The sequence below is a fragment of the Apium graveolens genome, chromosome 6 (genome assembly GCF_009905375.1).
Source record: "Apium graveolens cultivar Ventura chromosome 6, ASM990537v1, whole genome shotgun sequence".
In the NCBI taxonomy this organism is placed as follows: Eukaryota; Viridiplantae; Streptophyta; class Magnoliopsida; order Apiales; family Apiaceae; genus Apium; species Apium graveolens.
This window is the reverse complement of record NC_133652.1, coordinates 209,735,698-209,762,436: the sequence shown is the minus strand read 5'-3', so window position 1 is coordinate 209,762,436 and position 26,739 is coordinate 209,735,698. Positions and strand designations below refer to the sequence as shown.

Here is a 26,739-nt window from a genome sequence, read left to right as displayed (position 1 = left end):
TAACTTCTTAGCCTGAATAATTGTAAGAAATAGTTGCTCTTGCCTCTGCCCCTTAAATACTACCTTCTCTCCACTCTTCGTCTTTAAATACACTCTCTTGGTCTTACAATTTATCTGAGCGCTATTCTCTCCTAACCAATCCATTCCTAAAATTATATCAAACTCTCCCAGCTTGAAGAGTATCAAGTCGGCTGAGAACTTATATCCCGAAATATCAATCTCACATTTTGGACAAAATTGATTCACAGGAATCTTCTCTTGGTTCGCAATTACCACATTTACTACCTCACTCATAACTGTTTTATCACATTGGAGCTTATCAACGAAAGATTCTGATATGAAAGATCTTGTTGCTCCGGAATCAATCAATACTTTTGCTTTGACATTATTGAATAAAAGTGTACCTGCTATCACCTCAGAATTCTGAACAGCATCTTTCATCTTTAGATCAAATGTCCTTGCTGTTGCTTGCGGGGTTGGTGCGGGTGGTGGAGGTAATGCCAATACCTCAGCTGGCACGCTTGCACTGGTACTTGCCACGTTCATCAGAGCTCTGACTGGTCCTGTTGCCTTACACTCCCTAGCCATGTGTCCAGTCTTCCCACACTTGTAACACGTAACTCCTGGCTTCAGCATCTTGCACTCGTTTGCCAAATGTCCCTTCTGATTGCACCTATAACAGGTCATACTCAGCTTATTGCATACTCCGGGGTGCCTTCTTCCACAGTGCTTGCATTCTGGCCTCTGGAACCTGTTTTCTCCAACTTGCCCTTGGCTTGCCTGATTGTTCCCTTTTGATTCTTGCCTTTTGCCCAAATTTCCCTTCCTTTGAAAATTTCCGCCCTTCTGAAAACCAATCCTCTTTACATTCCGATCTTGCGAACTTCCAGCTTCAGACTTTTCTCCATAAAATGGAACCTTCCTCTTCTTGTTATCCCTCTCTTTCCTTGACTGCATCCCATTATTCTCAATCAGAGCAGCTTTCTGTACTACTCCCGCATAAGTTTCAAGCTCAAACATAGCCACCCTATCTCTGATCCAAGGCTCCAATCCTTACTGAAATTTCTTTGCTTTTTCTTCCTCAGTGCTAGTATACTTTGTCACAAACCTTGACAACTCAGTGAACTTCTTCTCATATTCCAGTACAGTCATGTTCCCTTGCTTTAACTCAAGAAATTTTAGCTCCATCTGATTCTGCATGTACTTAGGGTAATACTTGTCCAGAAATAACTTCTTAAATCTCTCCCAAGAAACCTGCTGAGTGACTTCCATAGCTTTTACTGATTCCCACCAATAGATGACTTCTCCTTTCAAGAAGTAAGTGGCATACGACGTCTTCTGATCGTCTCCTAACTGTACCAACTCAAAAGCCCTTTCCATCTCCTTGATCCATGTGTTTGCTATCACTGGATCAGTGGTATCATGAAATACAGGTGGATTCACATTCTGAAAAGCTTTGAAAGTGACAATTTGTCTAGGTGGTACTGGTGGTTCAGGTGGTTGGTGTGGCTCACGGTTATCTTGGTTTTCAATTCGTTGTTGAAGAGTTAGTTGTTGTTGAGCTATAGCATTGGTTTGTTGTTGCAAGGTTTCCAGTAGTCGAAGAATGTTTGGGTCTGTGGTGAAGGTGGTTGTTGGGTTCTTCTTTTTGGGAGGCATGATCCAGAAATAAGAGTTGTGTCATAACAGATATGAATGATAAAATGATTCGAGGGTATCGCATGGCATTCTCATTTACATATAGGGTCAAGTTTCCAAATTAAGCAGATATGATGATAAAAACATAAAATAACAGTTGAGAGCAAATGGAACAATAGCACATAATTATTGAAATTTTTAAAGGTCACAGTACATAGGATTGGGACATAGTCTGATTCTAGGAATAACAGGCTTATTTAAAGGAAAGGCGGAAACAACTGGGGATTCCATAGAGTCTGATAGTACAACAATATGAAAGGTAAATGGAAAGAACTAAGGCTCCACTCCATCTGAACGGGGCTTGGTAGTCTTTTCCTCTCGAAGCGTCTTCACAATGCTCTGGAGCTCATCCGCCACCATCTGAATGACATACTGGCTGGTACGGTCCCGGTGTGCTGGCATCTCCTCAAGCTTAGTGTTGACGTACTGAACCAAGGTCTCAAGTCTCGCAATCATCTACTCCTTGGGCTTCCCTTCGTAGTTTCGGCTGTCCGGATACACGTTCTTCAGTCGGTCTATCAGTCGGTCGTACTTGCCCTGAAGCATGTCGAACTCGCGCCTCAACTCAGCATACACGGAGAGAGCAATAGTGTCGTCCGACCCAGAGGATGACGAGGAATGCGCCCTTTGCTGACAACCAATAAGAGGAGTATTAATAATAATTTACTTAACCTACTCTCTCGCATAATATCTATAACCTACACACAAATCCTATAACCTATTTGGGCTGTCCAGGGACTCTAAACCGTAGCTCTGATACCAAAACCTGTCACACCCCCAACTTAAATAGCGAAATAAATATAGCTATTACATCATTTTAATGAAGGATACACAACCAATCCAAGATCTTACAGTTTAGGGTTTGGAACAGCCCATCACTACCAGCTATTACTTCTGATTACAAATACCGAATCCTCACAACTATTATTACTTATTCTACCTGAGCTCGAACATAAGCATCAGCATCACAGGTCTTACGGGCAGTCTGCTTGAATCTAACCATAGCTGCTAGCTGTAATATCAGGGTAAAGCAAGAAGTGAGCCAAAAGCTCAACAAGTGCTAACAGTACAACGCAAAACATAAATCGAGATATACCTTTAGGAATGATAATGGAAAGACATAATCAATGATAACGAGAGATAAAACTTATGTGAGTTGGCATCATTTTGCTTGCATCAAAACAATTTTAAAATCATTCTTAATCAAAATCATTTTATGACGCTACGGATTACAGCCGGTGATCAGCCGCGAAGTAATCCCGAACCTCGCTGGGTTCTAAAACATTATTGGGAATCCCTAGGCAACTTTTAAGCCTAATATAAGTGTGGAAAGGACTCGCGTCTCAGTCCAGATCCACCATTCAAAGAAAACATTTATCCCCCTTTGGGACTGAAAAATCCACATTTTAATCATTTTAAAAACTGATGCCGATTTATGACAAAATCTCTTTCGATTGTAATCATTTTTATCAAGGGATTATAGATCAACTTGAAACACTGGAAATATGACACTAAATCTCAGGGCCATGATCCACTAGACTTTACTATATTAGGGTAATTGAGAGGTTTCCATAAACAAGAACTTTGACAAGGAAATTGAGCAAGGCTATTGGATAATATGAAAGAGTAATGCCAAACTAGGCTTAAAGCAATGGTTGTAGACAAGGTATAGGTATTAGAACATCAAGAAGATAAGCATCACTGGTTCCAATAGGATAGAGGTGTTAAAATATAAAGAAAGTGATCATCAGCTCAAGATATAACAGGGTATCAAGCTTTAGGGTAAGGATAGGGTTATCAAACAATCATGAATGAATTTAAGAAATGATTGGCTTTTAGGTATCAAGATAAAGTTTCTATCGAGGTTATTTCAAGAGTTGAATCAAAGCATCAGGGTGCAATATCAAGATTTCTCAGGGATCAATAGCATGATAATCAAAAGGATCAATAAAGTATTATAACAAATCTCTATTTTATCATGGCATTAAACTATCATGAAAGACTTTTGAACTACTTGCAATACGTACTCGAGGGTTCATGGCATCTCTATGTAACTCAAAGATAAACAAAAGATACGCTTGATTTAAATATATCAAAATGACTCAGGATAATTGCATCGATATATATATGAACTGTTTACAGTAAATACGAAGGTCAAGTTGAATCACTTGCCTTGAGATAGACTGGTCTGGTCTGACTGGTAGGAGCAACAACTGGAGCTTCACTCGACTTTTATGGCAAGTTTTCCCTCGTCTCGAGATCCTACATAAATAATAATAATCCTCATTATAATATATTCTTACCATCTTAACCTATTTACAACCCGAAATTAAACATGGATGGCACTTAGGCCTATACGCACTTAATTCATATCCACCATTATATTTTCAAATGTACACACGTAGCCACATAATCACATATCGTATATTAATACCAAATAACATCATATACACCATAATGCCACACTAGGCTTGGATGATCTCGACTCACCACTTAAGTCACTTGGTCGCTAACTAAACAAAGTCTTCAAATTTGGGCTTCCTAACTCAATGTGCCTTTCCTAAATTATCCAAAACCTATTGACCCTCACTTGTGCCTTTTGCTCTACTGACCTTATACTATCTTACAACTATGGTGGTCGACCTAATACTCACTTCTAAGTGTTCTAAAGCTATGTGATAAGTGAAAGTGCTCACTGGTGCAAATTTCAGAATGGTAACTAAGGTTTCTTGAGTGCATTAGACACTCTTAAACTACAAGTTTTTCTTCAAAATTTTTACACAAGACTCTCCTGACCTAAGGGCATCTCACAAGCTTGATGTGGCTCAAAGGCCTGGCTTGGGCCTTCTTGGGCCTAAGCTAAAAGTCCAAGGTTCCCCTGTTTTTCTGGGCAGAAAATGCCCTGACTTGAATTAACTTGTGACACATGGTTCTAGCTCATATCCTATGAACTATGGTTGGAAAAACTTCTCTGACATACCCTCTAACTAAGGCCCAATTGGGCCTAATGAGGGCCTACCCATGACATGGTCAAATCTCCCTATTTCTAAGTTGCAACAAAACTGTCCCCTGCTGGACAGATTTTGTTATTCTACTTGTGCACCTAACCAAATGACATGCAAACCTCCAACCAACTCCTAAAACCTATTATATACTCCCCATACTAACTTCTGGTAGCTTGGGCCTCAAAGTGCACATCAATGACATGGTCAAAACTCACTCTAAACCTCAGGGTACTAAACTGATTTTTCTGCAGAAACTATAACTCTCATTTTTCCAAGGCTTTGACTTGACAAACCTATCTAACAACAACTCAAAACTTAAACAAAGACTTATACATGGTATTCTACTGAACTAACTCCTTTTTCTCAAAATAACCTTGGTGAGATCATCCTTACCTAAGGTGCAACTATGGCAAAACAAAAGAGACTACTCTTTACAAATCACAAACCTTTATGCTCTTGAAGCAACAAGATATATATATTTTTTTTATAATAGATAACCACGAATTATTACCATGCAATAAGAAGTATAAATCAATATTAATACATTATTCCTACTGAAATTAAGGCTCACTAACAACATGAATCTAAATGATCAAAACTTCCAAAAAAAATCAAAAGTGATTTACATGCATGCATGCTTTCGGATCTCTCAAGCCAAAGCAACATGATTTCCAAATAAATTTTTATCATAATTCAACATGCAAGCCTAACATGGATTACAACTAAATGATCAACTAGCATGCAAAAGGGTTTTATCAAGCTTTTACTATAAAATTCACGTTATCATCACAAAATATACAAAAATGTAACAAGGCAACAAAACACCATCCATTCGGCTCCTATCAAGTCATGGCCGAATGGATTAGGGTAAGAACAACATTTCATAAGTGTAACACTCTTATGTCTAGCCATTCTTGACCCTATGATACTATATCTCATGGTGAAAGCCTTAGATTCACAAGAATCAAGGAGGTTCACTTTGAGTTTAACAAAAACATCACCATGCAAGGTCAAAACATAGGTTTTTCACTCTAAACTTTTGAAATATATATAAGAATAACATATAGGGAGTAAAATTACTTGGATATAAGATGATTGTTTGAGTGAGAGTTGAAGAAAGAAGGGGATGGGGCTCGGTTTTGATGGTTGCCGAGAGGGGAGGGGAAAAATCGAGAGGTGATGGAGGAGGGAGGGAGAAGAGAGTGAAGTGGTGGGGTGAAGTGAGGTGATGATCACTTCTTGGACTTGTTTTTATGCATTGATTTGACTATAATGTGAGTGGGTTTGAGATTTTACAAGAGTAACCCTCCAATATAGTTAGGTAGATTTGCATGCAAGGGTAAAGGGGTAAATTGGTTAGCAAAATGTGAGTTAGTGGGGTTGAGAATGTCTTCTTTGCCCTTTGATTAAATAGAAGAGAGTTTGCATGCAAGGTTATTCATGTAATTTGATAAATATGACAACTAAAATTTATAATGATTTATTTTTATAAAATAAAATACAAGTTCAAAAATTATAAAATTTATACCATAAATTAACTTGTATTTTTAGAGACTTTATAAAATCATTTTCAAAATTTGTGAACAAAATGCCTTTTAAAAGAAGATTTTTCCAAAGCTTAGAATATTCCTTATAAATCAAAAATAAATAAATTAAATAAACTCTTGCTTTGAAAAATCATATACTACCCAAAGCAAATTTATAATGCAGAAATTTTCACTCACACAAACGTACAATCATTGAATATATTTTCATTTGACTTAATATTATACCAAATTCACAAATAATATTACATAAAATGCCGGTCGTAACAGTTATGACAGGTGCTGTGTTTTTGGGATTTGTCCCGATTTTAAAAATATTCAAAATTTGATATGAGATCTCACGAGATTTGTTAAAACTACGATGATATATTAAATCGATTTATATTTCATTTTTCATTTTAAAAAATAGTTTTTTCAAAAGAATTCTTTTAGATAAACAATATTCATTTATCAAGATAATATTTTACAAATATTTTGAATTATTTTTAATATTTTGAATTATTCAAATAAAAGTTATATCTATACTATATTGTAGTATTTGATTCAATGCATTTTATACTATTTAAATAATATATATATATTGTTCAATAATTTGAAGGAATTATCCAGTTCAACTGATATTTATAAAATTTTATCGAATTGAAAATTATTTAATTTTAGGAGTATAATATACAATGTTATCAAATTATTATATGAAGAAATATTAGAGCCGTAATAAAAGAAATATAAAAGCGGTTTAAATACCGATATTTTATAATTTTTTTTTGAATTCTTGAAAAAAAATCATAAATATCAATAATAAGTCTTTACAATATATAATGTATTTTTATGTTACAACAATGATTGATACTCAGTTGCGTAAAAAATAGATATGGATTATTTGTCAATGATAATTTGAATACCATATATAAATTATCGCAATTTATTTATTCCATAATTTTTTTTTTGAATAATTATAGATGCATGTTATTTAAGTAATCAATTGTCTCACTAGATGTTAATAATGATTATACATGTACATAAATAAGATATTTAGCATATAAATAATTGAAACCATCGTAATTTACTAAGAAATGTAACATATGATAATTTACATGTTGACACACACATACAACTTAATCTTACTTTGTTAGCGGTAGTGTAAATAAAAAATTAACATTTTTCCATACATACATACGTTGAATTTCAAAAATTAACATTTTTCTTAAAATCAACTTTTATATTAGCAGTAGTGTAAATTTTACATTACTGTATATTATAATTACAAGTCATTCTAATTTCAGTTATGCATTTTTTTATCTTTTTAAATTGAGTAAGTTAATTGCAAGTTAGTAGTAAACTCAGTAATAATTAGACCGGTACATAGCTTATTTAAATAAAATTTAAAAAATTTGGTCAACTCAACATATATTTTAATATTTAGTTTTTTCTTTGTAAACATACTAACGACATTCTACATATTATGTTTAATCGTTTCATTTTAAACGTACATTGACTATCGTGTTTATATTGATTCATTAAAATACAAATTATACAATACAAATATATATATATATATATATATATATATATATATATATATATATATTTTGTGAGTTATATTAGAAACGTTGTGTAATTTGATAATGTCTTGTATAAAAATAATACACGTTCATAAACAATCAATTTGTATTTGATATACATTAGATATTGTACAATATTTACAAATAAGAAAACAAATAAGAACATTATAATTGCATGCTGTATAAATTTTTTTTAGAAAATGATCCGTGCCTCGTACGGGTTATTATGCTAGTTTTATATTTGTTGATTTTAGAACCGAAACTGAGCCGACTATAATCGAAATGACGTTTTTTAAACCGAAACCGAAATCGAAATCCAACCGTCGGTTGTAGTTTGTAATTTCAAAACTGAATGGTTTCGATTTTGTCCCGAAACCGAGCATGCTGTCCCCAAATACACGCTACCCAGTTAAAAAACGATCCCAAAACACGTTGCATGCCCGATAACCCGACCCGAAAGAGAACATTCCCGGCGCCCAAAAATTTGGGGCAGAATTTAACATTTCATTCTTCCGCGCCTGATAGTGATATAGACATACACATACATATACATACACGCGCATTCACACATATATTTCACCACTTGTCCCAAAATCACTTACAGTTTCCTCACAATTACATCGCTCAGGTCAGTATTCCTCTGCTTAATTTTGCACTATTTCATCTCCGTATCTCTTTTTTCACGCACTAGCGCACAGGATTATGCTGTTATTAATCATATCACGGTTAAATTTCACGTTACTACACGTATTTTCTGTATATTTACTCCGAATAATGTTTATGACTACTACTCTTGTTACTAATTCGTGTGTGTATGTGTATTTATGCTTGTCTTAACTCGGAGAGTGAGAATTAGGGTTTCAGTTTTTTAAATTGTTGTGATAGCCTCTTTTTTTTTAAATCTCGTCGTGCAGGACATTTGTTGATCAAGGACTGAGCGGATTTTGGTTATATCGTTATTCAAGTAGGTACGTTCCGATTCATTTATAATTTTACACAGTGAGAGAGAGAGAGAGGACACTTATTTTATGTAGTTCTAATTATGCTGTTATAATGTAATGTTTATTTACAGGAGTAGGAGGAATTTAATCGCAATATGTTTATTAAGCAGGTAAGTACATTTATTGTGTTGTTTTTTTTTTAAATTGTTCAGTATCGGAGGTAGTAATTGGTGATTGACGCTTTCGTGATTTTGGTTGTAGATTATTATCGAAGGGTTCAAGAGTTATAAAGAACAAGTTGCTACTGAGCCTTTCAGTTCTAAAGTTAATTGTGTTGGTAAAATATTTTATTTACTCTATCTGTTCAGTTATTTGTATAAGTAGCTTTCTTGTTTTGCATGGATTCTCAGTTTGTGTATGTTTAGAATCTATGATAGATGTATTCTTATTATTGTATTAAAAAATCTAGTTAACTGCCCTTAAACTGGTGTTCATGTACCCAGCCCAACAACTGACCCTAATAATTTGTCAAGATTCGGAAATGCTCTCAATTTTAACTAACGGAAGATAAGAACGTTCTCAATTTAACTAACGGAAGATAAATTAAAAATACAGTGCAAACAGTCAATAATAATCATGACAATTCTTTGCTTAATATGACTAATCTTTGTCGGATTAGTTAAAATGAATTCAAATGGGTGCTCCTTATTATTACAAGGTTTCTTAAAAATGTTATTCTGTCTAGTTAGAGGAGTCTTTATTTTTGTAAGGTGATCTACCTTAGCAAGGCACTGGTGACACTTTCCTGTATATTAATCAAGAACTATTGACTTAGAAACAGTGACTATATATATTGACAACCTTTATTATCTTTCATTTTTTTCCTTCTTGACTAAGACAATTCTAATCCCATTCTTTCTCAACTACTTCCCCCCCCCTAGCAAAGCAATTGAGCTGTTATACAATAAATAACAAAAGATAAACTCTGTAATTTAAAAGTGTATCCACCGATTTATCATTTGTCAGCTCCCATTTCTAATTTTTTACTATATTCATTACAACCTAACAAAAAAAGGATGCTGCTTATATAAGATAAGCTCAGTATGAAACAGTTGGAAATAATCAAGTTCCCGCCCTTGTCTTGTATGCGTCGACGTCTGGTCTAGTATATAATTAGTAAGAACCCATGTTTTTTATGTTATGCAATTATTTAGATTATCCACAATGTAGTTGAAAATACGGACTGCAATTACTAATATTGCACATTCTTTGAAGCTAATTTGATTATTAAATTAAAACACAAGGCTATCTGACCATTAGTGCATTTTTTTAAATATTATTTACAGTAACCTTATTTATTTTTAACTAATTTTGATGAAAATCTTAATAATCGTTAGATCCAAATTCGAAATATTACAGCATTACATTTGTTTACCGTGTATAAACAGTAATCTGTCTGCATTGGTCTGTCCTTTAGTGGGTGATCTGTTTTTGTATAATCTTGCAGTAAACTTAGTTATATTATTGTACTTCTATTAACCAATTCCGATGGTTTGTAAACTGCAGTTGGTGCTAATGGATCTGGGAAGTCTAACTTTTTTCATGGTAATTAAGTTACAGACCACCTCTTTTTTTGTTCATTCCTTTGCTACTATTTCTTTGTCTATATGGAGTAATAACATTCACATGGTTTACATGTTTTTGTTCCTAATTTAATCTGTTTTTTGCTCCTCTCTAGCAATCCGTTTTGTAATTAGCGATCTCTTCCATAACTTGCGCAGCGAAGATAGGCACGCATTTCTCCATGTATGTCCTACTTCTGATAATTCTGTCGATAGCATTTTATGTACGAAGTTGCATATTTCAAAGTATTAATTACATAATATTGTTGCACATTTTATATTGTCCAGGAAGGTGCAGGTCACCAAGTGTTATCTGCTTTTGTGGAGATTGTGTTTGATAATTCTGACAACCGCATTCCGGTACTTCATTTCTATGCTGAGTTGAAGTTATGATTTAATTGTTTCCCCCCTTCTATACCTAGTTACGTTATGATTTAATTGTTTCTCTGTGTATAAATATTATAGGAAATAGAATAATACCGTCTTAATAATTATTATCCTTAAGGGGTTAATGCCCCATTCTCTTGTAATAAGTGGCATGGAATAGAATTATCTAAATGTTTCGCCGTGCTGACTTGGACAAAACAATAATATATGGTACATTTTGAACGATTTGTCGGCATGCGTCTTGTCAGTTTATTATGACTTGGAGTAAATTGGCTTTGTAGATTGTGATGACATGTAAAATAAATAAATAACCATGTCAAAATTTAAGTGAGAAAGACTTTTTATCGTGCCTTTGTATTTTTGCTTCTCATAACGTATCTGTTTTAACAAACTAGACAATGTTCCCCTTAGTTGGCCTTCATGTCATATTATTCTTTTGGTAGGTTGACAAGGAGGAAGTACGGCTTCGGAGAACCATTGGTCTAAAGAAGGATGAGTATTTTTTGGACGGGAAGCATATCACGTGAGTAATGATACAATATTTCTAGTAAAGAACTTTAGTTGTTTATATGTTTTTGTTTCTTGCTTACCAGGGAGAATGTTTACTACAAATCTGCAGGAAGACAGAAGTTATGAATTTACTCGAAAGTGCTGGTTTCTCTCGCTCAAATCCGTACTACGTTGTGCAACAGGGAAAAGTATGAAGCTTGTTACTGCAATTGTAGTTCTTATACTTAGTTTACATGTTGTGTGTTTTTAGTTAGATGTATAAATCTATGATGTGAAATAGATTGCATCATTGACGCTGATGAAAGATTCAGAGCGGCTGGATCTACTGAAAGAAATTGGAGGTACTCGAGTTTATGAAGAAAGGCGACGTGAGAGTCTTAAAATTATGCAAGAAACTGGCAAGTATCCCTGTTGTCTTGGTTCCTGCACGAGTTTTTTTTTTGTTTTCTTACATTTTTTATTATATATTTAAAATTAGGTAATAAGAGGAATCAAATTATTCAAGTTGTTCAATACTTGGATGAGAGATTAAGAGAGCTGGATGAAGAGAAGGCAGAGCTGAAAAAATATCAGCAGCTAGACAAGCAAAGGAAGTCCTTAGAGTATACAATATATGACAAAGAACTACATGATGCAAGGCAGAAAGTAGTGGAGGTTAGTCATATTCGAAGCTTATTCTAGCGACAGAAGAAGTTTTACCTATAATAAAAATTTGTTTGAGCTTCCTGTTGCTATTGCAATCCTAAGCAAGAAAAGAGTTTGTGTTCTTTTGTTATGGTATTTTCCTGTTTTCCTTTTTGATCATCTTGTTTGAAGTTTGGAGCAAAATAACTGTTTGTTAAATTCATTTTACTTTTTTTTAAAGCCTCTTTTAATGTATGCCAATTGTTTTAGTTGTGAATACTATGATCATCCATGCGGAAATAGTTGTTTATTGCTTGCTAGTAAAACCAAAGGATCAAACTGATATCATGTCAATGATATTTAATGGCCAACTCATAATTTTTATGTAATTTAAAGTTTGCTACTTATTTGTGACTTACAAGTGATAGGAAAAAACAACAAATCATCTCATGGCTGCTACACTTGATTATAACGTCTACATCACCCTTCTTCTAGCTTCCCTTTTACATCACTAGTTTAGATAAGTTAAATCTAATGATCATTACCCCACATGCCTGATCTTCATAATGGTAAACCACTACTACCATTCATCTCTAAACTTCAGATTAGCTAATGCATCTAAAGACCTAAATCAGACACAAGCAAGATCTGCCAAAAAAATCTTACTTTCAGAGATTCTATTATAGTGAATCCTCAGTTAATAGATATAGTCACAAAAGGAAGAGAGCAACCTCGCCGGAAACTGTTGGAGTCCTGAAATCTACCACTCCTCTGCAGTTATTAGTATTGTGAAAGTTAAGATGGGCAAGTGCCCAAATCTCTGTTAATCTATAGAATCAGGTGCTGCTTTTCGCAAGTTAACCATTGTAGTCCTTGACCTTTTATACTGGATGCTGAAATCATCCACATTTCTAGCCACAGCTTTAAAAGTTTCAGTAAACCAAGTTACGTATCCTTTTCTCTTTAAAGAGGCATCAATTTGTTGCTGTGTATCAGGGACAACCAGGAAGCTTAGAATTAGCTGGTTGTAAACCCCTCAAAACATGCTGAAGTTTGAAAAAATGATATAGGAATTGTATCAGGGAAATATGTAAATTAGTTACTCGAACCCAATTTCTGATTTTAAATTCAACATTCCAGATTTTTTTTTTGCATAGCCTTCAAAAGTCAAAACAGACGAGTAGTCAGTTATTTTCTTAAAATTTGGGAGGCGTGTAATTTGATTATGTACTTGAATCTCTAGCTTGATTTCTTTTTTACATTATGCTTTTGAGGAACTTTTCTTTGAGATTTTTATAGAAGGGAAAATGATTGAGAAATTAATGGAAAGACTTTATTGTTCATGTATTTTTTAGGTAGAAGTAGATACTTAGTTAAATTTTTTAGACATGTTAGATGTTTGATTTTATTTACCATGGATTTGGTACATATTGTTAGTTGGTGGAGTTTTATGTAGTTGATGATTTACTTATTTCCAGTGTATTTGCAGTTTTCTCATTGCAAATAGAGATATAAAACTCATATTTTTATAAATCAACTATTTTTAAATCTTATTAATTGGGATTGGTGTTCTTCTCCCTTATGCTGCCATATAAGTTTAGTAGTGAAATTTGTTTCATTATGAATAAAAATGCTCTTTGTTATGGTCTTGCATCTAAGTCTACCTATATTGCTTCTTTTGGGGAAGTAGTTGCTGGAAATCACAAAAGATTATAGATTTGGCAGTCTTTTAAAGATATATAATATTACTAAATTGCAGGTCAGTTCGCGTTCAGTTGCTTTTGATATGATTTGTTTTTAATTCTTGTACAATTACCATCAAAATTTTCCAGAGCTTATCTATCAGTGCTTCATGCAATTCATGGTATGTACCTTGCTTTAACCAGGTTGTAGAGAGATTGTAAATGTGTGTTATGATCTACCAATTGTTTATATGTGTCGTGCCATGCATAGTAGTTTCTGTTAAGATTTAGAATTTAATTTTGACCATACTTTGAAGACACACTGATTGGATACAAGTGCATGTTCAACTTATGCAGATAGATGATGCTCGTAATAAAGTTTCTGAAGCTTCAACGAAGATGTATAACAATGTGCTAGATGCCCACGAAAGGTCCAAAGAGTTGGATAAAGCATTTAAAGATTTTACCAAAGAAATTCAAAGTTTAAACAAGGAGAAAGAATCTGTTGAGAAGCAGCGGACTGAAGCTATAAAAATGCATGCACAACTTGAGCTTGATGGCAAAGATCTTCAAGAAAAGATCTTTAGTAACATTAAAGCAAAGGTGTTCCTTTATTTGTTTTGATGTATTATATCCCTCATTATTCCATGTGCTGATCTAACCATTTCTTGATATAGGACGATGCAACAAAGCAACTCGAGCTTCTACAGAGGGAAATTCAGGAGTCTACAGAAGAGCTTAATAATATCAAGCCTTTGTATAACAATCAAGTCATGGAGGAGGAGGGTATTACGAGAGAGTACGTTTTCTAGTTTGTTGTTGCAGTGATTCTCTAACTATTTTTTTTATGTGCACATGTTATTTATGTTATTTTCTGAGCATGAAATAATTTATAGATTGTCGAACATTATTATTACTAATTTTGATAAATATCAGTTTCAAAGATTTTAATACCCAACTTCAGTGAGGCATGAGTTCTCAACCTCTTAGTACCAAGAGAAGAGGGATATCTGCATGGCTAAGCCTTGCAGATAGATTCTCAAACTTTGGGATCAGGCATCTGTGCTCTTTACAATTTTCTTCTTAGCCCACTTCATATTGTTCTTAGACTTCTTTTCAGTCATGTCTGTCTATGAAAGTCTCCAAAATTATCAAATGACATGATGCATTCTACTAGTCTTGCATCAGAACAGAGTAAAAGTTGCTATTTAACCCGTTCATGTTTATTAATAGCACTTATAAATTCATTTTGCCTGTGAAAGACCTTCAACTGATTTCGAACAATTTGCTAGTAAGCATTAGATGTTCGTGGTGAACTTTGTGAGAGGCTCCAATGAATACTTCTTATATAACATCATTTCCTTTTATATCATGGAGGGAGTAGTTATATCTTAGGTGAGAGAGATTATGTACATTGAAAATGCATTTTTGTTTTATCTGCACAAATGTTCATAAGAAAATGTTTTGAAGATTATTCAAGTACAATTTGATAAGATGTCAATACATTTTTTACGTAGAATTATGGAGCGCGAAAAGCGGCTTAGCATTCTATATCAGAAACAAGGACGTGCTACCCAGTTTGCTAATAAAGCTGCTCGTGATAAATGGCTTCAAAAGGAAATTGATGAATACAAACGGGCTTTATCTACAAATGTAGCGCAGGTAAAGTTGCTATTCGGAAGACTTTATGCAGTAGACTTCAATTGCATGTGTGTGTGTGTTTTTTTTTTGGGGGGGGGGTTACACTGTTACAAATTACAAGTTAAGAGAATATTTTCCTTGAGCTCTACAAAATTTAAGGTGTATTTTTATTGCTTACTTTGAATGCTCTCCTTACTTTCTTGGCTATTTACTTTAAATGCTCTCCTGTCCTTGCTCTTTCATTGTTGGTTCCTTGTCATTTAGAAATAAAAAAAGCTTTGATATATATGTATATATGTAAACTTATGCCTAGAGATGACTCAATTTGTTGGGGGATCTTTGCAAACCTAAAGTTCAGTGGCTGAACCTTGATTCAAAGGCTATTCTCGAGCTTTTTGTTTTCTCTCTCCTATTTTCTATATAATAAAATAAAATAAAGAACTACAGTTAGAAGCATGTTATTCTATCATTCATTTTAATTTAACGCCTAAAAGCAGTGGTAAATTATCTGAAGAGCTTCGTCACAAATGATAATGTTTGGTATGTGATTACAAATTTATTGTTGAGTTGAATGATAATGTTGGTAACTGGAACTGTCAGAGAATAGTTATAATTATCATATCGCCCCCCTTCTTAATCCCATAATGCAGGATCTATCTTGTGGCATTCGTCAGCTTTTAAGCCACAGGATTTTAAGTGGAGTTGGTTTAAAAATCTGCATGGGAATCTAAAGACTGTTTTCTCTATATCCTAACTTAATCCCCCCCCTCCTCCCAATTTCAAGACCGGTGACTGTTTGATTCTACGTGGATCTGCTACTCAATGTGGCATGCTCACGAACTGTTAAATTTACAGATGTTCAAGCCAGCCATGTCCATCCTTTAATGTTCATCTCATGTCCTTCATCTCTTTACCCTCATAATCATATTGCTTCCCTCTGTTCTCATTGGTTTCATGGTGATGGTGACTACAGACATGCCTACAACTAGACCAATATTCAATTTCTCTCTTTATCTCTAATAGAACCGAATTCGAAAGTTATCCAAAAAGTCTTCACTTCTATTATAATCTTGAGTTTATGCTAATTTTCTAATCCCTTTTATTGAATTAACAGCTGTAGCATTTTCTAATCATACTTGTGTGACAAATGTTTTTTTTTTTACCAGGAAGTCAATTCGTGAGAGTTTGTGAGTTCTGTTAGGAAAGATCAAAATGCTGTGCTAGTTATATTCTTGTAATGTAGGGATGTTTATCACCACTTGAGTATTGTAGAAGTAATATTTGCTTTTAGTTTCCTATCGTCTTTTTTGTTTTTCTTGTCTTTTACAAGTATTTTTCCTGTGTTTGTACGTAGAATCCTATGATGAAAATTGTTTATATATGTTTTTTAACCCGTCAGTCTAATGCTCCTCTAGCTCAAGTGTATATAATATCTTTTCCCCTTCATATCATGAAAAGCCTATTTAGTATAATAATTATTCCGATCTGAAACAGTTTCTTGGGTTTATAATGATGTTTCTCCTAAAGCACTTGGTTTGAATCTTGCGCATATTTCAGGAGAAAGTACTTACAGATGAAATCAAGAAGCTTGAAACTGATCTAGAAGAGAAGGATGCCTACATTAGTGGTCGGAAAACTGATGCAGAAGCCTTAGAATCATTTATTAGTCAATACCGTGAAGGCTTTAATCAGTATAAAAAACAGAGGGATAAGCTTCATGACGAGAGAAAGTAGGATTATCTTCACATCTAATGTATCTTGCTACCGATGTGTTTCAATCTGAATGTTGCTGCATGATTAAGTTCTGTAAATGATTTCAGGTCCTTGTGGCAAAAAGAAAATGAACTTTCTGCTGAAATTGAAAGGCTTAAATCAGAAGTTGTGAAGGCAGAAAAAAGCCTAGATCATGCTACTCCTGGTGTGAGTAACTCTAATTTAGTTTAGAAATTGTCTACTTGGCCATGGTTTCTTTGCATGCCTTTCTGTAGGAAATTTGTTTCTCAGTTGTTTCTGTTTATCATTCTATTTGTTTTTAAGCGTTCTTGAAGTGTTGTTTGTGTAAATATCACATTTAATTAAATGGCTAAATTGAGAAAATGTGCAAGATCTACTCAATATAGTTTGCAAGAGCTCTCTTAGGGAAAAATTGAAGTAAAATGTATTCCATCTAGCCTCTTATTGGTATCTGAAAACTGCTGTAAAAGCATGTTTACTTTCCTTTTCTTCCTTGCCTTTCTTTATTCAAGAAATTACAAGATGACCTAATGTTGTCACCCGTATGTCTTGTTCTTAGGATATTAGAAGGGGGCTGAATTCTGTTCGGCGGATATGTGGAGAATATAGGATTTCTGGAGTATTTGGTCCGATTATAGAGTTGCTGGATTGTGACGAGAAGTTTTTCACTGCCGTTGAAGTTACTGCTGGAAATAGGTAAGCCAAAAGCATTCTGCAGGGTTAATGCTTTTAATCTCTCTCCCTCTCTATGTATATAGACACACATAAGCCCACATACATTTTAGCTGGTTTATATGCTAAATGTATATTTCATCCTCTTCTATACTATGCTTGTAGTACATTAGTTAGTAATCTTTTCTCTTCATGTTGACAGATTATTTCACATGGTGGTTAAAAAATGATGACAATTGTTAGTAACCTAGTTTTTACATGTTGGCAGCTTGTTCCACGTGGTGGTTGAAAATGATGAGATATCTACCCAAATAATTAGACATCTTAATGCACAAAAAGGTGGACGAGTTACATTTATACCATTGAACAGGGTAAAGGCTCCTCATGTTGTTTATCCACGGAGCTCAGATGTGATTGCACTTTTAAATAAGTTGAAATTCTTACCCAAGTACAATCCTGCATTTGCCCAGGTAAGATGTGTGATGTGGATTTATTTCAGTTATTATATTATGCTGATCTTATTTGTTCGGATGTTTCAAATATGTTTCAGTTATTATATTATGCTGATCTTATTTGTTTGGATATTTCAACTTTCAAATAGTCATTCTTTTTTGAATGAGGTCATGGAAGTGTTTCATGTAATTATTTTTACAGCTGATTCCTATTCTTTGACATATTCATGTTCATTAGCATTTATTCTAGTTGTTATCTTAATATCTTTACTATTTTCTGGATCTATTGATAGCAGTTGGCAGTATTATATGATCTGTCTCTTGTATAAAAAGCTATATAAGTGCTGTAGCAGGAATCTTGTTAAACGGCCTGTGCTGTGTACAATGAAATAGCAGTAGTGGGTTCAAATAATCAGCGGGAGGTATAATTATTATAATTTTTACATGTACGAAACGAAAGAAATGATTTTCATATAATTCTACTAATCGCTCTTGATGTTAACAGCAGCTGCACTTTCTTGTAATGCTGACTTTAAGTCCAGTCTTTTTGTTTTCCATATAGTTTTTTCATAATTATATTTTAAAGTTACTTTTTTAGCTTTGTGTTTTGGAATTTTACCCAACTACTTACCACTGTGTTCATGGTTTGGTAAACAAATAGGTATTTGCTAGAACAGTGATTTGTCGAGATTTGGATGTGGCAACCAAGGTTGCAAGAGCTGATGGCTTGGACTGCATAACTTTGGAAGGTTTATTCTTATACTTGGAATTGCAAATGTTTTGTGTTTGGTGTTTAATGCTTGTCAAGTTAATACTGTTTTCGTGTATAGGTGATCAAGTGAGCAAGAAAGGTGGGATGACAGGAGGATTTTATGACCATAGACGCTCAAAACTGAAGTTTATGAACATTATTAGACAGGATACACAGTCTATTGGTGAGAAAGAACAGGAGTTGGAGAGGGTTAAAATTAAGCTCCAAGATATCCTTAATCTATTTGCCATCACTATTTTATTAAAGGAATATAAGCTTATGCTACTGGTATATGCTTTTGATGCATGTGTCACTCTTTTTGTCAAGTGCAATGTAGAATTCCTAGGAAAAATAACAATAATTTACTGATTTGGTTTCTGTTTTCTGTGGTATTTGACTATTTGTTCAGTTTTACATATAAAGAGGGTTATTTTCAACAAAGGCTAGGTTCAATGTTACTTTTTTCTCTGTGTAGAACGCTTATTTTACAAAGTATAGTAGTATACTACATTTTCTTATGACATCATCTTTTTAGAAAAAGGTTGAAGCTGTTTGTTTATTGGTTCTAGACCTTAATGTTCCAGGGCCCTTGTGGAATGATATGAATTTATGAATATTGGTGTCGGTCGCCTTTTAGAGTTTTCTATGATTTTGTGGTGTGTAATTTATTCATGGACAATAAAGGCATATGTTCTGGGACACTGTAAATAGAGTTGAATTTGTTCGGAAATGATTTGGTTTTCTTCTCACTTGTAAATTTAAGAAAAGTTTTTTATGCTCCTTGTCCAGAAGATATGTTGTACTATCAGGTTTCATTTTGTTGCTTGTCTCTACTTCTCTGTATGTTGACTAGTAAATCCCTCATTATAAAGCAACACCTTTAAATATGTAGAAACACATGGCAGTGAATCTGGTTGAACCCTATGTTTCTGAAAGAATGAAATTTTTATCATGCAATTTGAACAAAACTTGTTTCACTTAATTCTTCTCACAGATAGATCAGGAAATTAATAAACATGTATCTGAGCAGCAAAAGAATGATGCCAAGCTGGCTCATGATAAATCTGAATTGGAACAGATTAAGCAAGATATAAGCAATGCTCATAAGCAGAAGTATTCCGATTCTAAAGCGCTTGAGAAGAAGGTATTCAATATTCTCAATAGTACTAATCAACTTAATCATTGCTTCCTGAAGTTAAATAATTCTGACTGGAAGGATATGTTGTAGCGTAAGGTTTTTGAAAGGGTATTGAGTGAAATTGATCGGCTTAAAGCAAGTATGGCTACGAAAAAAGATGAGATGGGTACGGAACTTGTTGATCACCTGAGTCCAGAGGAGAAAGACTCTCTGTCACGATTGAACCCTGAAATAACTGATCTGAAAGAGAGGCTCATTTCATGCAGGACAAATCGTATAGAGGTCTGCTGAATTCTAGTGGTATTAATCATTTGTTATATGGCTACTTGATCTTATTTATTCTTTTTGTATGACAAATCAGATTGAAACAAGAAAATCAGAGCTAGAGACCAATCTGTCTACAAATCTTGTTAGGCGGAAGCAAGAACTTGAGGCAATAAAGTTATCTGCAGAGCCTGAAATGCTACACAGTGAAGCTGAACTTAAGAGGCAAGAACTAAGGGATGCCAAGTTGTTACTGGATGACGTGACACAACAGCTAAAAAGTACATAGTCTAAGATGCTTCTCCTTTAAGTACATAGTTGTGGTGTTGTGTAATAAGTTATCAGAAGTTATATATTTAACGAAATTTATCTCACAGGAGCTTCTGAAAGCATAGAAGAACGCACGAAAAAACTTAGAAAGATTAAGGACGAAAAAAACAAGCTAAAGGTTATATTCTTCTCGAGTTGAAAATTCAGATGCCAACTATGTGTGTTGTCATTGTCCCATTTATGCTTATATGTCTCTTGATGAGTGCAGACCTTGGAGGATGACTATCAGAGGACCCTTCAGGATGAAGCAAAGGAGCTGGAACATCTATTAAGTAAAAGGAACACTTTTTTTGCGAAACAAGAAGAGTACTCGAAGAAAATCAGGGAACTGGGTCCTCTATCTTCAGATGCTTTTGAAACGTACTGCTTCTCTTCCTGGTTCATGATTACATAATCTAATAATCAAGTTAAATGTAGTTGCTTAGTCATATATTGTACTTGAGCATATAGTTGCTTAACCATATAGCATGTTAGTTGTATAACCAGGTTTACATGAACATTGCAAATAAGTAGGATGGTATTAAGATATGTTATTTCAAGTTATGATGTTGGTATTACCACTTTACAGATACATATTCTTGTTTTATCTACCTTTGTTCTTTATAGCAACATACTGTAACTAGATAATTGATATATTGCTACCAGACTACTATTATGTGAAGTTAATGTCTGTTGATGGGAAAGTGACTGATATCAATGGTGTGAACTATAAACGTCTATAATCTTGTGTTTAATTGATATTATAATCATGTGTTGCTTTGATATTACATTAGTGTGACTATATCATCTCATATATCTTCACAAATGGACATATTTTGGACAAGTGCTGTTTGCTGCTAGTATGTCTTCTACAGTTCTACTAAGTAATTTGCAGCATTTATGCTGTACAGTTTAAGCTTCTGTTATGATAATATTTTTCTTCATGTTATTCTATTATATCCAGGTATAAAAGGAAAAGCATAAAAGAGTTATATAAATTGCTTCACAAGTGTAATGAGCAGCTGCAGCAATTCAGCCATGTCAACAAGAAAGCACTTGATCAATATCAAAATTTTACAGATCAAAGGGAAGAGCTACAGAAAAGACAAGAAGAATTGAATGCTGGTGATGAGGTAACTTTCTCCCTTTTCCAGACAGAGTTTGCTTTACAGATGGATCTACATGTTAGCATATATTTCAACAATAAGTTCTCTTTTCACAGAAAATCAAGGAACTAATAACTGTGCTGGATCAGAGGAAGGATGAATCGATAGAACGTACATTTAAAGGTGTTGCTAAGCATTTTCGTGAAGTATTCTCTGAACTCGTCCAAAATGGCCATGGTCATTTGGTTATGATGAAGAAAAAGGTAGGTATCCCATGTTTATCTATTTTTTTATTAGGCCCTCCAGATATATCCTGTGTTTTTGTAGGTGTATGTTGCTGTATAAATGTTTATACAGTATTTTGTACTCTATGAAGCTTGTGCTGCTGTGCAACACTAACTGTAAATTTAAAATGAAAATCTTGCTACACCTGAAACAAGTTTCACAGAGAATTCTTATGTCATTTATGTGCATAATGACTCTTTTAAGTATCTTCCCACAGTATGACAATTTTGAGAATTGAGCTTTATGCAAGGAGATTAAAATGTGAAACCTAAGGGCATTGTGCATGTATCATCATCACATGAGAGTGGGGTTGGTCTGATTAAAGCAAATCTAAAGTCGTATTGTTTTAAGTATTAGAAGCAGCAAAAAATATCATAGCTTCACTTGGGGACGACACAAGCGAAGAGCATATTAGCGGAACACTTTTATTCCACGTTCTACAGATATTTGTGAGGAACTAGATACTTATTCGCCTCAGTTCTCCTTCCCTTTCCTACGACACAACAGTTGAACAATACTATTCATTTATCAAGTTTTAGTTTAGTGATATATGTTCATATGATTTTACTCGGCTGGAGTAACAAATTAATTAAAAAGATTAAAATCACATTTTTAAAAGGTGTAAATACTAAAAAGTGTCGGGTATTGTGGAAAAAACAGTCCTAATAGAAAAAGATTGAATTACCTGGGGAACTACCTATTCACCACCAATTTATCAATGCTGAACAACTGCATTAGCATTAGGTTAGGCCGGTTAGACAGTATAGTAACCATTCTAGGTATGCTTAGTGACCATTCCATTCAGAACTTTACTGGGCTTCTTGATTGCCAGTTTTCCAAATGAATTCCCTGACTTTTCTTGTACATAAACCTTTCACAATATTTTTTTGACAGGCCTTTCATAATATTTACTATTATATATTTTTTTTATTTGCATTCTCTTGTCTACTTAACTCTCATAACTTATACAGTATAATATATTATTCTATTTTACTTTTACCTTTTGTCATACTGTTCCTTGTTTTCTACCTAAAATATATGTTAAACATGAGAGTCGCAGGGACAGTATCCTTCCATAATATGTGTGATCTTTCATTTGTGGTGTTGTACCATCTAGTGCATCTTCAGTTCTTGCATGTTATAACAGGAGATTATCTCATTCTCATGATGAAGTGTTGCTACACGGTCATATGTATGCACTACTTCACCCTCAATTGATCCTTTTCTTATATCAGCTTTTATAAGCAGATCGATAATGGGCTTATAAGCGTATGGATATTGACATAGTGTGATCTATCTGCATCTTTTACGTTGTCAATGTACATCAGTTTTTTTTGGGCCAGTGTGTGTGTTTCAGGCCTGCCTGCTGATGTGTATTTTTTTAAAACTTGTATAGGATGCTGATCAACTTGATGATGATCCTGATGAAGATGGGCCTCGTCCAAGTGATATGGAAGGAAGGGTTGAGAAATACATTGGTGTGAAAGTAAAGGCAAGTTGTATCTCTTAGTGCAATGATAGATATATTATGCCTAGAATTGCTTTACTTTGTGTATGTTTCGTGATACTAAATGCAAATTGTATCTTTTAGTGTAAAACTAGAATTGTTTATTTTGCGAGTTCCTTGATGTTATGTTACCTAAAATTGTCTTCAAAAAATAGGTTTCTTTTACCGGGCAAGGAGAGACACAGTCTATGAAGCAGCTCTCTGGCGGTCAGAAAACCGTGGTTGCACTGACACTGATTTTTGCTATACAGAGATGTGATCCTGCTCCATTTTATCTATTTGATGAGATAGATGCTGCGTTAGATCCGCAGTACAGAACTGCTGTTGGAAGTATCCTTTCTCTTATTAACATACATTTGCATCACTTGTGAGGTATTATTTTTTTCACAGAGATTACAATGGGTTGACATTTTCATCCTTTACCATCTCAATTATAATTGAAGGTTTAACAAGAAACCTATATGTCCGACCTTTGGTTCATGCCATTATTACCTGAAGCTTGTTACAATTGTTACACAGTGAAACACTTGTTTGTTCATGTCCTTTAAAGCTCATGAGATGTTGAGATTTTTTAGATATAATTTCTTGTCATACATCTTTATATAGCTTCTCTATATGACATATAACCTAGCTGGACATGTGCAAAGCCCTATTTGCTTTGTGTACTAGTAACTGACTTTTTCTTATATATTATAAAATGAATTGTTTACTGACTTGCATATTTTTAAAAGCATAAATTTATAGGTGGAAACCCTTTGTAACTGTTTTGGTGTTCCTAAAGGAAAGTGGCTTGTTTCAATAGAGCTTAAATGTATCTGTAATATACATGAGAGTTGGAACTTGGAAGGCCCATGCTCTGTGATCATTCTTTATTTATTTTGCTAAATTAGATCACTTTCACATACTTGTTATAACAAAAGATTATCTCTGCTAATATTTTGTTCAAATTGCCCTTTTGCTCTTGTTACCTATCTGTTATCCTAAACGTTTGTTTGATAGATATGGTGCGTCGTTTGGCAGACATGCAAACCACACAGTTTATAACAACTACTTTCCGGCAAGAGCTTGTGAAAGTCGCTGACAAGATATATGGGGTGACACATAAAAATCGGGTTAGCCGCGTCAATGTTGTCTCACGGGAAGAAGCATTGGACTTTATTGAGCATGATCAGTCTCACAAGGTTGATTGAGGTAGGAATCTTTTTTTTTTACAAACTTCAATTGACACTTTACAGGCTAGTTTTATGTAACCCCAAGCAAAAGACCAAACTGTTCTAGATATGCCTTGTGTTATTTGTATATCTTTCCTCGTGGCTTCTATGATCTGTCTAATCTATGTACATCTTTTTGTGCAGAGGAGTTTAAAGATCACTGTGAATGTTTTCTGAGATGGCGGTTGTACTGAGTCTAATGATTGTTGCTTTGTGTTGTACAAGTGCTGTTGATGGTGTTTGGTATAGATAACAATTTACCTAACTTATAGCTGTATGGTATGCTATGCAAATCAGAAGGGTTTACAGAATTTCTGTTTAGCTTAAAAACATGTAGATTTAATCAGTGATGATTTGAAATTCAGTTGTTGATATTCCGTTATGATGATGGTGATGGAAGTGTGTAATCTGTCTTTAGATGCCCCATTAAAATTGTGTTTGGCTTATTGCACAAAATTTTCCTTGTTTGGCATACCCAGTGTTTTTGTCTTGGTGTAAAGAATTAAACAAGAAACACAGGTGTGTATGTGTACTCGTGCCCCAGGTAGTACTACTAGGTTACGTGTTCCGTTAGCAGGCTAACGAGGACATTGAAAAGTTTGAAAAATTTAGCTTGTAGCGAGTGTATATTAATTTAAAGTTTCAATATATAGTGAATTCTCTGCATGTTGATGTTTTCATTTTGTAAAAGTTGTGTTCGCAACACAAACAGAATGTTAGTAAAGACATATCTATATTTCATCTAAACAAAATATATTGTTGGCATGAGCTGCTTTTGACAAGCAATGTAGCTTGCTGATGGATAAATGGGGAATTTTCAATACCATTTAACTTGAAGAGTTGAAACTTAGGGGCCATTTGTTTGGAACTGAATAGACCTCAATGCAATTTATCTGGCTGATTCTTCCCGTTCAGACCGTCTGGGCTTTATTCACGGAGCTGACCGCATCATATATATTCATATATATTGCTGAACCATTAGGTTCTAAAATTCTGCCTGATCCATTCATGAATACCTATAATATATGATATATCACACGTTTACTCCCAAAGTGTGGTGACATCTACGTGAAGGTCACTGTTATAATATATTTTAATCTTCTATTAAATAAAATGTAATATATTTTTGGTCCAAACCTCTGTTATAGAAATCGGCAGATTTTTCAAAAATTGCCGATAAATCGCTCAAAAATCGGTCAAAAATATTTGTCCGATTTGACCGATTTCCGATAAATCGCCGATTAATCATCCGATTTTTTAAAAATCGCCCGATAAATCGTAAATCGGTATCTTAGCTGAATAGTTTTGATTTCCGAAATCTATAACACTGACTCCAAACCTTTTAAAAACCTTAGATAAATTTCCGTTATAACCAAATTTTAAAACTTTGCAGTTCAGCAAAATTCAGTTTATTACTTGATAATCTGATGAATGAATTTTAACTTTTTTATTTTTTTTATTCGTTAAAGCATATACAATTTGAATATGGTGTTTGTCAAATTCTACTTTGAACTTTGCTTAATTTATCAGAAAAAATGGCACTCAGAGATGGTACAAAATTTTATTTGTCAGATGGTACAAAATTTTATTGTTCAGAATTATTAAATATTAAAATACTAATCGTTCAGATTTGTCAAATTACCTCTTACTTGTTTGGGTTGGAGAACGGACGGGGAAGAAACTAAATATAAGTACTAAAAATAACTACAATCGGGATTTCCTGAGAACAAAACCAGCGGGGATTTAAAATATACGAGTTTAGCAGGAAAAGGAAAGGAGTGTAAATTTTATGTACCATAGTCTACAGGATGAAAAGAAAATGAGTAGAAATGTTAATGATGAAAAGAAAAGGAGTTTAAAATAGTCTCAGGGTCGTTCTGACATCAACACAACCGCTGAATGCTGATTGCTCTTGTACCTTTTTTCTGGACCGGTTATGTCGAGCATTTCTCCTGAAGTAGTAGCATTTGCTAATTATACTACTGCGATATATGATAATTGTTCAAGTACTTAAATGACAATATTACGCATTAGAGATCCAAATTTAATTTTTTTATGTATAATTTTTATTATATTTTTCATTTTTTTTAAATG

At 33.9% G+C, this 26,739-nt stretch overlaps 1 protein-coding gene across 2 annotated transcripts; it reads left to right on the top strand.

Moving 5' to 3' along the window:
• Positions 1-8,264: 8,264 nt before the first annotated feature.
• LOC141666621 (structural maintenance of chromosomes protein 3) lies at positions 8,265-25,119 on the top strand. Of its 2 annotated transcripts, none has more exons than XM_074472723.1 (31): positions 8,265-8,437; positions 8,724-8,773; positions 8,882-8,920; positions 9,012-9,087; positions 10,317-10,355; positions 10,489-10,556; positions 10,661-10,732; positions 11,203-11,282; positions 11,379-11,457; positions 11,550-11,667; positions 11,748-11,923; positions 13,933-14,178; positions 14,253-14,374; positions 15,093-15,237; positions 16,774-16,946; positions 17,037-17,136; positions 17,510-17,646; positions 17,891-18,092; positions 18,736-18,823; positions 18,905-19,055; positions 19,819-19,969; positions 20,054-20,245; positions 20,325-20,508; positions 20,605-20,675; positions 20,766-20,917; positions 21,501-21,669; positions 21,759-21,905; positions 23,324-23,419; positions 23,590-23,764; positions 24,434-24,625; positions 24,790-25,119. In XM_074472723.1, the coding sequence occupies exons 3-30, from the start codon at positions 8,906-8,908 to the stop codon at positions 24,622-24,624; spliced, it is 3,615 nt and encodes a 1,204-aa protein (XP_074328824.1). In that variant the 5' UTR covers positions 8,265-8,437; positions 8,724-8,773; positions 8,882-8,905; the 3' UTR covers position 24,625; positions 24,790-25,119. The 2 variants fall into 2 exon arrangements, with proteins under 2 accessions (XP_074328824.1, XP_074328823.1); XM_074472722.1 differs by having other exon boundaries at positions 8,724-8,777.
• Positions 25,120-26,739: the final 1,620 nt, after the last annotated feature.

Coding starts and splice junctions, on each gene's coding strand:
- LOC141666621 (XM_074472723.1), top strand. Junction 9,088..10,316: donor TTCTAAAGTTAATTGTGTTG/GTAAAATATTTT, acceptor TGTAAACTGCAG/TTGGTGCTAATGGATCTGGG. Junction 20,918..21,500: donor TCTTCAGATGCTTTTGAAAC/GTACTGCTTCTC, acceptor TATTATATCCAG/GTATAAAAGGAAAAGCATAA.